Here is a 13,217-nt window from a genome sequence, read left to right on the forward strand (position 1 = left end):
ACTGGCTCTGACCCCACCTGCTATTGCCATCTCTGCCTTCCGCTCTACCAGCCCCACCGAGCAACAGCTGCAGAAATTGTCTGAGGGGTCCCAGGGCAGAAGAAGCAGCGGTCTGGGGTATCACCACCAAAGAGTCGTTGGGCCACTGCAGAAAACCCATCAAGGGAGGAACATGGTTACTGTGTCCCTCAGAAGATATGCCAAGACGCGGTGGGGGGGAGGAAGGGAGAGAGACACACAACAAAATTAAATTGTTGGATAAGGCAGCAATCTGGTCCAGCCTGATGAGGACTTGGAAGCAGCATGAGTTTATTCATTTCAGCTTCTTAAACACGTTCTTGGCTGCAAGTGAAACACAACAGCGTGAGACGTGCCAAGCTGGATGAGACTGGGAAGAAGGTCCATACAATCCAGCCAACCGCATCCAACTGCACCCAGACCAGATGCTTCTGGGACACCCACAGGAAGGGCACAGAAGAGAACCTTTCCCTTTGTCCCCAGCCTGGAGGCTACTGTCTAGATGGGGAAATTCCGCAGCCCTCCAGATGTTGTTGGGCTGCAATTCCCATCATCCAGGGGGTTGGACGTGATGGCCTTATAGGCCCCTTCCAACTCTACTCTTCTATGATCCCTGACCGCTGGCCATGCTGGCTGGGGCTGATGGGAGTCCAACAGCCTCCGGAGGGCACCAGAGGTTCCTCAGCCCTGTGACAGACCCATCAATCAGAGCCCCAAGTGTGAGATAAAAGTCAAAAGGCAGGACGGATTTGGGGGCTACTGTGGGGAGGGGGGAATGCACCCAGAAGATGTGGGCTCTGGGTCTGTTTTTCAAACAGTAAACCAAATGAGAAACATTTTAATGCAACTCAACAATGCTGCCTTCACAGCGTCAGATGTATGACCTGTTCCTCCTATCCATCCCCTTTTTTTCTTCCTTTCTTTTGATGCAATTGCTATGGGTTTGGGATTTGGTTGGAATCTCTCCTTTAGGCCAGCGTTTGCCAACCCTGCTGCCCTCCAAATGCTTTAAGAACATCAGAAGAGCCTGGCTGCGGGGTCAGGCCAAAGGCCATCTTGTCCAGTGTTCTGTTCTAGCAGCGGCCAACCAGATGCCCCATTGGGAAGCCCCCAAGAAGGACCTGAGTGCAACAGCAACTCTCCCCACTTGTGATTCCTAGCAGCGGGCATTCAGAGGCATTCACCGCCTCCAGGAGCGGAGGGAGAACATAGCCGTCAGGGTTAGTAGCCAATAATAATAATAATAATAATAATAATAATAATAATAATAATAATAATAATAATAATAATAATAATAATAATAATAAATTATCACCACCACCACCTGCCCTTCCTCCTGAAGGAGCCCAAGGTGGCAAACAAAACAATTTAACAGCAGCAGCAACAACAAGCATTCTAAAAACAATTAAAAATGTTCTAAAAACAGTTGCAAATAAAAACGTTCTTCCCTCCAGTGACATCCAGGCTGCCAGGAACAGTCTCTTTCAGCCACCAAATGCCTGGGTAAACATAAATGTTTTCAAATCCCTCCTGAAAGTCATTAATGCTGGAGACAGAAGCACCTCCGTGAATTTGCCTAGCCCACCATTTTAAAAGTCTTCCTGGTCGGTGACCATCACTGCCTCATCAACCAAAGCATCTGGCGGGTGCCAGGTTGATGAAGGCTGCTTTGGCAGATGAATGTGGTGGGAGATAAGCTGTGCTGGATTTGTTTCCGAAAGAGCAGCACTGTCACGCATCTTCCAGAGACCCTTTCCGCACTGACCGTCACATAACTGCTGTGTAATGCACGAGAGGACTCTCCTGGGGCCTACATATCCCAGATCGGGCTTGAGCGAGCGACAGGCTGGCAGGGCCGCCTGCGTGGCAGTGAGTTCCATACATTCATGGAACGGAACAGAATTAAATGGAGTGGCCTTTTTACACGCACACAAACCCAGAATCTCTCAGCTGCAAAGCAGCACAGCAAGCAACAGCTCTCAAAAGGATCATAACCACCAGCACACGCCCTTTTGTAGCAAAGTTATCTTAAGAAAAAAACAGGAAGAATTTATCACTGGCTGTACATCTCCCCCCGCCCTGCCCTTTGCATAGCTTCCCTGTGGCCGTTTCCGTCACTAAGCTTTGAAACGGCAAATGAGGAATGGGGAACCGTCTCAACAACCGGCACGAAGCGGTTTCCACAATGCACAGCAGACGCTTTTGATCTAGCAACATTTGGAGGACACAGAAAAGCATCCCCCTCTCAGTAAACAGCCTTCCACCGCCACCACCACCCACCATGCACACTTCTCAAGTCTGCACCGGAATGAGTCACAGATCCAGGCGCATAGAGCAAAGTGGTGCGTGTGTCTCTCACAAGCTCAACTGGGTCCTCATGGCAGGGCAGAAGCGGTGGAGGAGGAGGAGGCCCTTGGCTGCAACCCAACTTGGAAGTTAAGGGCCCACGCCAATTTCAGAGAAAGGGAATACAGGCGAGGAAGGTTAACCGACTGCTCCAAGGAATCTCGGGTGGTTCCATGAAAGATCTTTACACAATTAACATGTGGAATGCACCGCCACAAGATGCAGAGGTGGCTGCTGGCTTAGGAAAGGAGCCACAGCTCAGCGGTAGAACATTTACTTTGTGTGCAGGTCACGGATTCAATCCTTGGCTTCTCCAGGTAGGGCTGAAAATGTCCCCTGCCTGAAGCCCTGGAGAGCCACTGCCAATCAGTGCAGACAATACTGACCCAGATGAATACGGATCTGACTCAGTAAAGGTAGCTTCCTATATTTTTAAAGATGGATTTGGCAACAGGCTAGGCAGCAAACTCAAACCTATTCTGGCCAATGGCTATCAGGTCTGATGGCCGAGTGGAGCCTCCATGTTCACAAGCAGTGTACCACTGAGTTCCAGAGGCTGTGGCCTTCCTGCCCCTGCTTGCAGGCTGTTGGGAGGCAGACCACTGCGGGAAACAGGATGTAGAGGACTAAACAGACCTGGGAGCGGGGAGCTTTTTTTCCAGCCTGGGGGCCACATTCCCTTCTGGGCAACCTTCCAGGGGCCATGCGACAGTGGTGGGTGGAGCCAGAGGCAAACAAGGGCTGAGCAAATGTTACCTTTCGACATATCGCAGGGCTTGTTTCTACACATGTTCAGACGTGTCTCCTTATTTCCCCCATCCAGAGACACAAGAAGCATTAGCAGAGCCCCGCAAAGCAAAAACACTCAAGGAGGGTGCACAGCAGGACTGGCGAGGGGTGTGGCCTGGGGAAAGCTCCAAGGGCCAGACAGAGAGGCCTGGAGGACCGCAGATGAGCACTTGGAGTGATCCAGACACGGACCTACCCAGCCGAGCACTCTGTCGCCAGCGGTGCACAGAGCACCTTCAGGATCAGGCAGCAGCCTCGCAGGCTCATTTTAACTCAGACGGCTGCCTCCGCAAACCTGGATTTGTGCCCCCCCCCCAAAGGCGTCATCCATTCACGCAAGCAACTCTGACGACAAGCCTCTTTGCGTAGAGCACAGCGCTGCCTGCCTGGCAACACTCAAAGGGGGGGGGGAGGACCCAGCACTAGTCAGTCAAAGAAAGCGAGTTTTCACCAGGATAGAGCCGCGTGGGCCTTGGCCTTTTGAAAACCTACCAGCGGGAGGTTTGCAGGATGGGAGCAACAGCTCTTTGTGGGGGAAAAAAGCAGAAACGAAAGGTTATTGTCAGAAAGCCAGGAACAGTAGCATAGCAGTCACGAGCGCGGTTCATGGCCGAATGAGATGAAAGAGGGGCTGCAGGCATGCTGGAGGCTTTGAGTTGTGCTTTGCACATGGCTGAATTTATTAGGATGGCCTTCGACATCCAGATGTTGTTGGGCTACAACACCCATCAGCCCCAGCCAGCATGGCCCAACAACATCTGGATGGTGACCGGTGGGCAACGGCTACATTAATCTACAAGGGGCCCTTGTTATTCAGCAAGCACCTCTAAATCAAAGAGGGCGACTGTTTTCATCTGCCCACAGTTTTTGTACAGTTGACAAAATGAGGCAGGCGGCTTCCTCAAGCTGCCCACCCTCAGCACAAAGCGCCTTTAGCGAAGGGTCAGGTAGCTCAGTGGCACGCTACAAACTTTGCAGGTAGAAGGCCCTGGCCGCCAGGCTTATGCAGACAATTAACAAGAACACCTTCTGCAATCATTCGCTGGTGATCTGATTCACATTTTTATGCAGCTTTTACCACTTAGATATAATTGTTGTAAAGCACTTTGATTTTTTTTTTAAAAAAAATAAAATAAAATTGTAGTATTTGTGTATTCTCATCAATCAGTCAATCAGTCATCTGAAGAACTTGAAGGGATGCTTAAGAGACAAGACTGATTTGAGCATCCTAAAAGGAATTTTGAGAGGGAGAGCCAGGTTCTTCTTTTTACACACACAGTTCCCCCCACCATTTCATGCAGGAAGAAATCCAAACCGCAGAGCCAACAATGACCTTACCAATGGCGCAGAGGGCGTGCTTCAGCTCCAAGGTGAAGGTGGAGAGGGGCACATCTTCCGATACAGGCATGATGGCGACAGTGGAGAGGTTGCTGGCAGGGTTGCTGGCATCCCATTTGCTGCCCGACGCATGCAGTCCAAGCGGGTGACCTGCTGTAAAGACAGCCAACCAGACACCAGCACACGTTACCCCTCCTTCCTGCCCTGCCGGGGCCGGCCCTACTGTTAAAGCAGGGAGAAACCTTGGGCAGCTAATTCTGGGCGTCATGAAAAGAGCACTGAGTTGTTAGTCACTGAACTTATTATTACTGTGTATGGTTAGTGGCAGAGGAAACCCCAATAGATGTTTCAGGGTGGGAAGATTCTGTACCTCATGTTCAGGGGCTGCAGCCTGGAAGGTTAGTTCGTTTTGCTCCAGCTATAGTTTCCAGACATGGAAAAAAAGGGGGGGGGAAGCAGGAAAATGGGCAAAAAGGGGAAGTGGGTAAAAATAATGTAATAAGGGTTGACCAAGCTCAGGCACGCCGGAGTGGAACATTGTATTAAGAGTTCCGGGAGGGCAATTAGCTCTCCAACCAATAGTGGTGCTCCATATGAAAATGAAATGGACTGCCTTCAAGTCGATTCCGACTTATGGGAGACCCTATGAATAGGGTTTTCATGGTAAGTGGTATTCAGAGGGGGTTCACCATTGCCTCCTCTGAGGCTAAGGGGCAGTGACTGGCCCAAGGTCACCCAGTGAGCTTCATGGCTGTGTGGGGATTTGAACCCTGGTCTCCCAGGTCGTAGACCAACACCTTAACCACTACACCACATAATCACCTTAAAAAACCAAAAATGACCCCAAAAAATTTGCCGGTTCTGTAACGCCAAGGAGAGTGTTAAGTGGAGATACAATTTGTCCGTGGTACCATTTAAAGAGCCGATCCCTGCGCCTCCCCCCCAGAAGGAAATGAAAAAGGGGGTCAATAAATGTCCTACCCCCTTGCTGCAGGCTGCCAAGGATCTTCTCGCCCAACAAATGGATCAGTCTAGTCACAACCTGGCAGATAAAGAGGAGAGAGAGAGAAAGACACGTAACACACACAACTGTCAGACCAAACAGCAGTGAGACGGAAGCATCTTCAGCAAGCGGCCTCAACATCAAGATTTACGAGGGAAGGTTTTAAACAGGTCATGGTTGACATGGAAGGCAACAGCTCCAGGAGAGACAATGACCTCTTTGTTAAGGTTTAGTAGTGGATTGATTTTCCTTCGAAATAAATCTTTCCTTCTATGTAGACTCTATTTTAACTTTTTCAACTTTGTTAAAAGAGCATTTACATATACATTCATAGTTTGATCTATACGCCCCGGTCTTCCTGTTGGTCTGCTCCAGCACTCCAAACAAGTCTGGTCAGAGTCCTCCTAGTTATGGTCACATCCCCAAAATACACTGAAAGCACGTGACTTCCCCTAAAGAATCCTGGGAATTGTCAGTTGCACCTCATGGAACTACAACTTCCCAGCGCCTGTATCAAGCCATGTGCTTTAAAGCTACGGTGGGGATGAGTCCTAAGAAAAACAAGAGATGCGCAGGAGCCGTGCCTCCTCCTAGCTCATTGACCGAGCTCATCCCCTAATTCCTACGTGATCAGTTAAGCAGAGAGAGGGAGATGAAAGAACTGGCCCAGGGTCAGCTTCATGGTTGAACAGGAATTTGAAGCCGGATCCTAGGAGGGAGAAAGGGAGGATCAAGTTAGATGTCTAGCAGCCAAAGGAAGCTGATTTATGCTGAATCAGACCACTTGGTCCATCTAGCTCAGTACACATTGGCAGAAGCTCTCCAGGATTTCAGGCAGTGAGTCTCTTCCCTGCTCTACCTGGAGATGCTGCTGGGGATTGAACCTTCTGCACGCAAGGCAGATGCTCTACCCCTGAGCGACAGCCCTCACACCAGGTGTGAGGGACCTTTGGCCCCTCCAGAAATTGAACAACAACTCCCTGCACCCCTGGCCGTTAACCATGCTTCCTGGGGCTGATGGGAGCTGTCGTTCGGCGGCATCTGGAGGGCCGAAGGTTCCCTGAACCTGCCTTACAACCTCAGTGCCGTACATTTTGCCCTTCCCCAGAGGCAGCAGATTAAATTATGCAAGACACAACTGGAAGTGTGTGTGTGTGTGCACATTTTCACATCCAAATTTACTTATTACTCACAGACAGAAGAAGCCACCTTTACTTGGCATAAGATTTTCAGGTGGGTGGGTGGGTAGGTAGGTAAAAGGGGAATTAAAAGGGCAGCTTATTCATGGCCCTGCCTGTTAATGTTCCAAGGTCACAGAGAGAGGAATTTGCAGCACTCTGCTAGAGACTGCGTTCCTTCACGTGATGACTTGCTGAAGAAGACACACACACACACAAACCCCAACACAGCTCTCTGAGTGAGCGCACGGCGGGTTGCTTGCTGCCACTGGGTGAGTCACTCCGTCGCTGCCATGGCAACGCACAAGGAACATCAATTTCTGATTTGAGCGAGGCGAGTGGCATGCGATTTCCTTGGAGTTTTAAAGCACGCTGAACGTTTCGCTCATATATTAAAAAAAGGGCACACAGGGGCTTTTTTTCTACATAAAGAGAGAGAGAGAGAGAGATTCTACTAGTCTTATGCCAGTAACGAAAACAAAAACTGCAGACATTCCCAACTGTACGCATGAGCTCTTCCAATATTGCTGAGGGCGGCCAAAACGTGGGGCATGAGAGATCCCTGCTGAAGCACAGAACAGCTTCAGACAAAACTGTGGGTTGCGGGGGGAGGAAACTCTAAAGCTAGCTGGCTGGTTGGAGGGCGCGGGGAGAAGAGAGAGTGCCAACTTGAAGTCGCTTTAATTTTGAAGACTGCTTTGAAAACTACTCCTGTGGGGTTTTTTAACCTCATTATTTTGGTAAAGGCTAGGAATGAGGCCTGTGATATATTTTTAATATAATTATTATGATTATTAATTAAAATTATCTCCCGCCCTTCCTCCCAAAAGGAGCCCAGGGCGACAAACACACATGTGATAAAACAATGAAAACATCTTTTCTTAAAAATAATCTCAATATCGGAGCAGACCAAGATAAAGATCTCTCCTGAAAAGGCTTGTTGGGAGAGAAAGGTCTTCAGAAGGTGCCAAAAAGGCAACAGAGACGGTGACTGTCTAATATTTAAAGGGTGGGGGGGACTGGGGAGTTCCAAAGTGTAGGCGCAACAACACTACAGGCTTGATTCCTATATTGTGCAAACAGACTTCCTGATAAGATGGTATCTGCAGGAGGCCCTCACCTGCAGAGCGCAGGGATCGGCTGGGTTTATAAGTGGTGAGACAGTATTTCAGGAATCCTGGTTGTGTGACATTTGGATTAGTGGCCAGCCTTGAGTTTCTTTTGAAAATTAGGCAGGATCTGCATCTTTGATATAAAACACGCTTTTCCACTAAGCTACCCATCTGAATTCTGACACATTTTGTGCACAGGAATGCGCGAGAAAGCGTTTGCTGGGACAGGTTCCAAGTCGAACAGCACCCAGCCAGATACTCTGCGAAGCTCATAAGCAGGGCGCAAAGGCGATGGCTTGGCTCTGCTCCTTACCACCAGCACCCAGTATTCAGTGATATACTGCTACTGTACACAGAGGTTCCATTTCACTGTCATGGTTCAATAGCTATCACCATCTAAGTGAGTAGCTATCGTATTGCATGGTAGTCGATTAGTCAACAGACCTCCCCCCTTTGCAGACCAAGGACCCCAACATGCATTTGGGGACCCATTTTTTAATTTTACATTTGTACAGAACCGAGACCCACCTTAGCTCAGGCAGTCACCCCGTAGTGGGTCCTGACACACAAGTTGAAAACCAATGCTCTAGGTAAACAACGCTTCAAGGGAAACTGTAGTTCCTTCTGTCTGGCTCCGAACCAACTGCTGACTAATTTCCTTGGGCAACTCTGAGTTCTAGCATTTATAGAGGGGGAGGGGAAAATTCACAACTCCCAGCATTCATGGGGTTGCATCCAATGCTGGTCCTATTCCACGTAGGCCCACTGAAACTAAAAGACATAACCAAGTTAGATCCATTTGTTTCAATGGGCCTACTCCGGTAACCCATAATTTCAGCAACCTCTATCTAAGATCCAAACCCATTTACGAGAACAATGCACATTCACTCTTTCATCCATCCACAATCCAGAACGCACAAGGTATGGCCCAGTGTGGCATCCGCATTCTGATTATTTTCACTTTCTTTTAAAAATCAAAGTGAAGCTTCTCGTGCTTATGATGGGGGGGGGGGAGAGCAAAATTGTGTGAGAAAGTCTCAAATACATTCACTGCCTTTGCAGTAAGAGTGCTTCAACCAGTTGATGGTTTCTGCTTTTTCTGCACCGTTCCCAACTCGATAAAGCGTGGCTTGGAAGCGACTGATCACTCTGAAGCCTCTGTCATCCCACACATGCCTGCAGCAGTAGAAACGAGGCTGCAAATTGCAACCACAGCGCCTATGTTATGAGACCTAAGCAACCGTGCAGCTCTCCAAGGACTTGTCCCCTCTTGGGGGGGGGGGGCATGACAGAGGTAATTTATTGTGGTTCCCAGAGACGCCTCTGGATTTATGCACTGCATTTACAAAGAGCTCGAAGCTGGGCTTTTTAAAAAGATTAAATGTTAAGGCGACCCTTTTATGGATCTGGGGGGAGAGCCAAGACCCTGGCTTTAGAAAAATGCAAATACTGCACATGAAAACCATTAATCACTTTCCCAACCAGGACCCAAAGGACATCACCACATGAAGCACAAAACAGATTGCTTGCCAAGCCCAAATCCTGGTGACTCACTCCCCACCAAAAAACCTGCCTCTATCCTTAATGTGAATGTCTCCCAGAAAGGCTAACAAGACTGGTTTGAAATAGTTTTTTGTTTTGAAATACCCTGTAAACGTGCAGGGTGTCAAAGATGACAAAACACACACCTTACACAAAAAAATACCTTAACCCCTAGCCAAAGGGGTATATGTGTGTGTGTGTATATGGATGAATGTATACACCTTTGACTACTGCTAGTTTTCCTAAACTTTTATTTATCCCTTGTGAATCTCTGTCATTCTTCCAAGGATCTTAGGGCAACAAACATGGCAGTTATCCGAAAACCCTGGGGAGGCAGAAGTGGCTGGCAACAAGTTCAAGGTCACCCAAATACGTACCAAGTCTGGATTTGAACATGATTCATGGAGAACACTCTAAACCACCACTACCCTGGTCCTTCAGTTTTGGGTAGTGGTTATGTGTTGCACCCAACTAAATTTTACTCAGAGTAGGCCAGCTGAAATTGATGCACCCAAGTTAGCTCATGTCCATCAGTTTCAATGGGTCTACTCTGAGTAGGGTTAATACTGGACACAGGCCACTGTCTAATTTGGCTTTATCTTAGTTGCTTTCCTGTGTATCTCAACAGTTTTTCAAAGTTTATGGATAGAGAAAACTTCAGAACAGAGGGAGGCAACTCCATCAACCCCAAACTAGAAGCTACGGACTAGCACCTCCACACACAAATGTCAATCGACGTATTTTTTTTTGACTGGCCCACTACGCATGTAGCTCACAGGAAGAGTGCATGTACTGTATGGCAAAGGTCTAAGGAGAGGGTGGGTGAGGGTGTGATATGTTTTGTTTTTCTGAAAGGGCAACAGCCACCTTTTGCAGGTGCTCTATCAAATCATCATTTTTTTTAAAAAAAAATGCACATTGATAGCATGACATCTCCACCAGAACACATAATGTGGCGATTCTCCTGATCACTCAAGGTCACAGGGGCAGTCGACATTGTACCCTTCAGATGTTGTTGGGACTCTAGACTCCCCTCAGCCCCAGCCTGCATGGCTAGCGGTTCAAGGAAGATGGGAGATGTAGTCTGTGATGCCCCTATTATATTTGTACAGTATTTATGGTAAGTGCGGGTTTTGTAGTGTAAGTATGGTAAGTAGAGAGAGTTGGGGATGGAGTACGTGATAGAATGTTGAGGAACGCTGTGATTGGCTGAGTGCATGGGTGGTTGAAGGTATATATGTGAGAATGACAGTTGGTGTGAGGGGAGTGCGGTTCTGTGGTTTGAGCTGAAGAGGGTGAGGGGTGGATGTCAGACCTTGGAAAAGTTACTTTTTTTTTAACTACAACTCCCATCAGCCCCTGCCAGCATGGCCACTGGATTGGGCTGATGGGAGTTGTAGTTCAAAAACTTCTGCAAGGCTACCAAGAGACAGCATAAAAACATTAAGCACCTGGCTCCTGGATCAGGCCAATGGTCCATCCTTTCTAGCATCTTCTTCTCCATTATGGGGAAAGCTTCACCATGAGTACTCTCTAATTCTACGTTATGCCAAGGCCCCATGGCAGATATTTTTATGACCGGTGGCCACAGCACTTTCTCAAAATTCGAACTGGTGTCCTCTGGTCCAAGCAGGCAGGTGACCCCTGCCCTAGCTTATTCTCAGATGCGTGCCAGTACACAAAGAGGACCTGTTTTATTCACCTGCTTCAGTTGAAAAACAAAAAACGACGTGCTTTAGTTGGGGGGAAGAATTCTCCTACCTGGCACTGCCTGTTAAAACTGAAATAAATAAATAAAATCCCAAACCAGTTCCATGGCCCCATTTCCATATGAAGACAACAACAGCCTCTCTGGCAATAATACGCAGATGGAGCTTCCTTCTAAATATAGAGTAGAAAAAAAGAGCCTTTTTAAAAAAAAGAGTAGAATCGCAAGTTAATAGTCAGGGCAGCAGCACAGAAACCCGGAGAGTGGAGGGAAAATGCCATTCAGTGGGGCCAGCCAGAAGACCTGCATTTAAGACAGCTGGCAAGGCTAGTCAGGGGCCAAAAGATCTCTTCCTGCCCTCCCCCCAATCGCCAATATGAATTGATTTTGGCCCTGCATACAGTTACCAAGAAACCGACCAGTTCCCAATCGGAAAGGGCATGAGACAGGGGTGTATTTTATCACCCTATTTGTTTAATCTATATGCTGGACATATCATATGGAAAGTGGGATTGGACCAAGATGAAGCAGAAAGCAGTAATGATCTGAAACGAATGCTGATGAAAGTTAAAGAGGAAAGCACAAAAGCAGGACTACAGCTGAATGTCAAGAAGACTAAAGTAATGACAATGGAAGATTCATGTAACTTTAAAGTTGACAATGAGGACATTGAACTTGTCAAGGACTATCAATACCTTGGCCCAGTCATTAACCAAAATGGAGACAATAGTCAAGAAATCAGAAGGTGTCTTCCCGACGTCTCCTCCTGCCGACCCAGGGATGAAGGGGGTGGGCGGGCCTGGAGATGTGCACAACTTCCATCTCTTAAGAGATGGAGCACCTGCTTTGCATGCAAAAGGTCCCCAGAGTGAGTCCCTGACAGGGCCAGGAAAGAGCCCTGTATGAAACCTCAAAGAAATGCCGTCCGTCAGCTCAGAACACGTGGCCCTCCTGCTGTTGTTGGGACTCCCAACTCCCATCAGTCTCAGCCAGCATGGCCAATAGCCAATGATGATGGGAGCTGGAGTCCATCATCAACTGGGGGGCCACCCCAGGGCAGGTAATACTGACCTAGATGCACATGCGCGTATGTCTGCACACAAGTGCTCTTTTTTTGTCTAACACACTATGCCGAGAGGCAGAGGCGGCGGCATGTTGAGCCTGACCGCCCACCTTGAGCTGGCCCTGTGTGCGCATTTCTGGCAGCGTTCGCTGAGCCCACATAGTCACATCACGCAGGTGGTTTTCAACAACCCAGCTGTTGAATTTCACAGTGCAGTGCACTTCATTTTAAAAACGCAAGACACATGCTAGGCCCAGGAGGGTCCTTGGTTAGGTTCCTCTTTTCAAAAACACAAGAGAGCCTCCACCAAGCCATCTTGAGGAAAATGAAGAGGAACAAAAGGGAGCAAAAAGGCTTTCAGAGAAACCCTAAACCAGCCTTTCCCAACTAGTGGGCCACCAGATGCTGCTGGACTACAACTCCCATCAGCCCCAGCAAGCATGGCCAATGGTCAGGAATGCTGGGGCTGATGGGAGTTGTAGTCCAGCAAAATCTGGTGGCCCACTAGTTGGGAAAGGCTGCCCTAAACATAAGCCCAGGAAAAAGATACATCCGCTCCTGGAGGCAGTGATGGCCACCGGCCTGGATGGCTTTAAAAGAGGATTTAAGACAAATGCATGGAGGAATAAGGTTATCAGTGGCTACTAGCCACGTCGGCTATGCTCTTCTTCCATGGTCAGAGGCAGAATGCTTCCAAATACCAGTTGATGGAAACTGTGGGAGGGGAGAGTGCTCTTGCAGCTGGTTGGCCACTGTGAGAAAAGGGTGCTGGACTAGATGGGCCATTGGCCTGATCCAGTAGCCAGGCTCTTCCAGTGTTTTTGTCCGTTGCCACCATAATGTAGCACAGCCTTTCCCTGGGGCTGATGGGAGTTGTAGTCCAGCAACATCTGGTGGCCCACTAGTTGGGAAAGGCTGATGTAGCGGTTAGTGTCAAACGCGGCCCAGAAAGACCATGGGAAACCCCTGCATAGTCAATAAACCTCAACAGGTGATGAACGTGGGCCTGTCTCTATCTCTCAACATAACCTACCTCATAAGGTTGCTGTGAGAATTAAAGGTGGTGGTGGGGAGAGAAGTACAATACAGTGTCCTGAGTTCCTTGAGGAAAGGGTGGGAT

General features: G+C 48.5%; 1 protein-coding gene across 5 annotated transcripts in view; it reads right to left on the minus strand.

Annotated features, from left to right (window-relative positions):
* Window positions 1–13,217, minus strand: part of PNPLA7 (patatin like phospholipase domain containing 7) — an 83,799-nt gene that overhangs the window by 31,998 nt on the left and 38,584 nt on the right. For 3 of the 5 annotated variants that reach the window (XM_061604156.1, XM_061604154.1, XM_061604152.1), the window contains exons 20-21: window positions 5,473–5,533; window positions 4,492–4,644 (exon numbers count right to left, since the gene is read on the minus strand). In XM_061604156.1, coding sequence (XP_061460140.1) covers window positions 4,492–4,644; window positions 5,473–5,533 — 214 coding nt within the window. The remainder of the gene's footprint in view (window positions 1–4,491; window positions 4,645–5,472; window positions 5,534–13,217) is intronic. The other 2 variants (XM_061604155.1, XM_061604153.1) reach the window with 1 other exon arrangement.

This window comes from Rhineura floridana, chromosome 20 (assembly GCF_030035675.1).
Source record: "Rhineura floridana isolate rRhiFlo1 chromosome 20, rRhiFlo1.hap2, whole genome shotgun sequence".
NCBI classification, from domain to species: domain Eukaryota; kingdom Metazoa; phylum Chordata; class Lepidosauria; order Squamata; family Rhineuridae; genus Rhineura; species Rhineura floridana.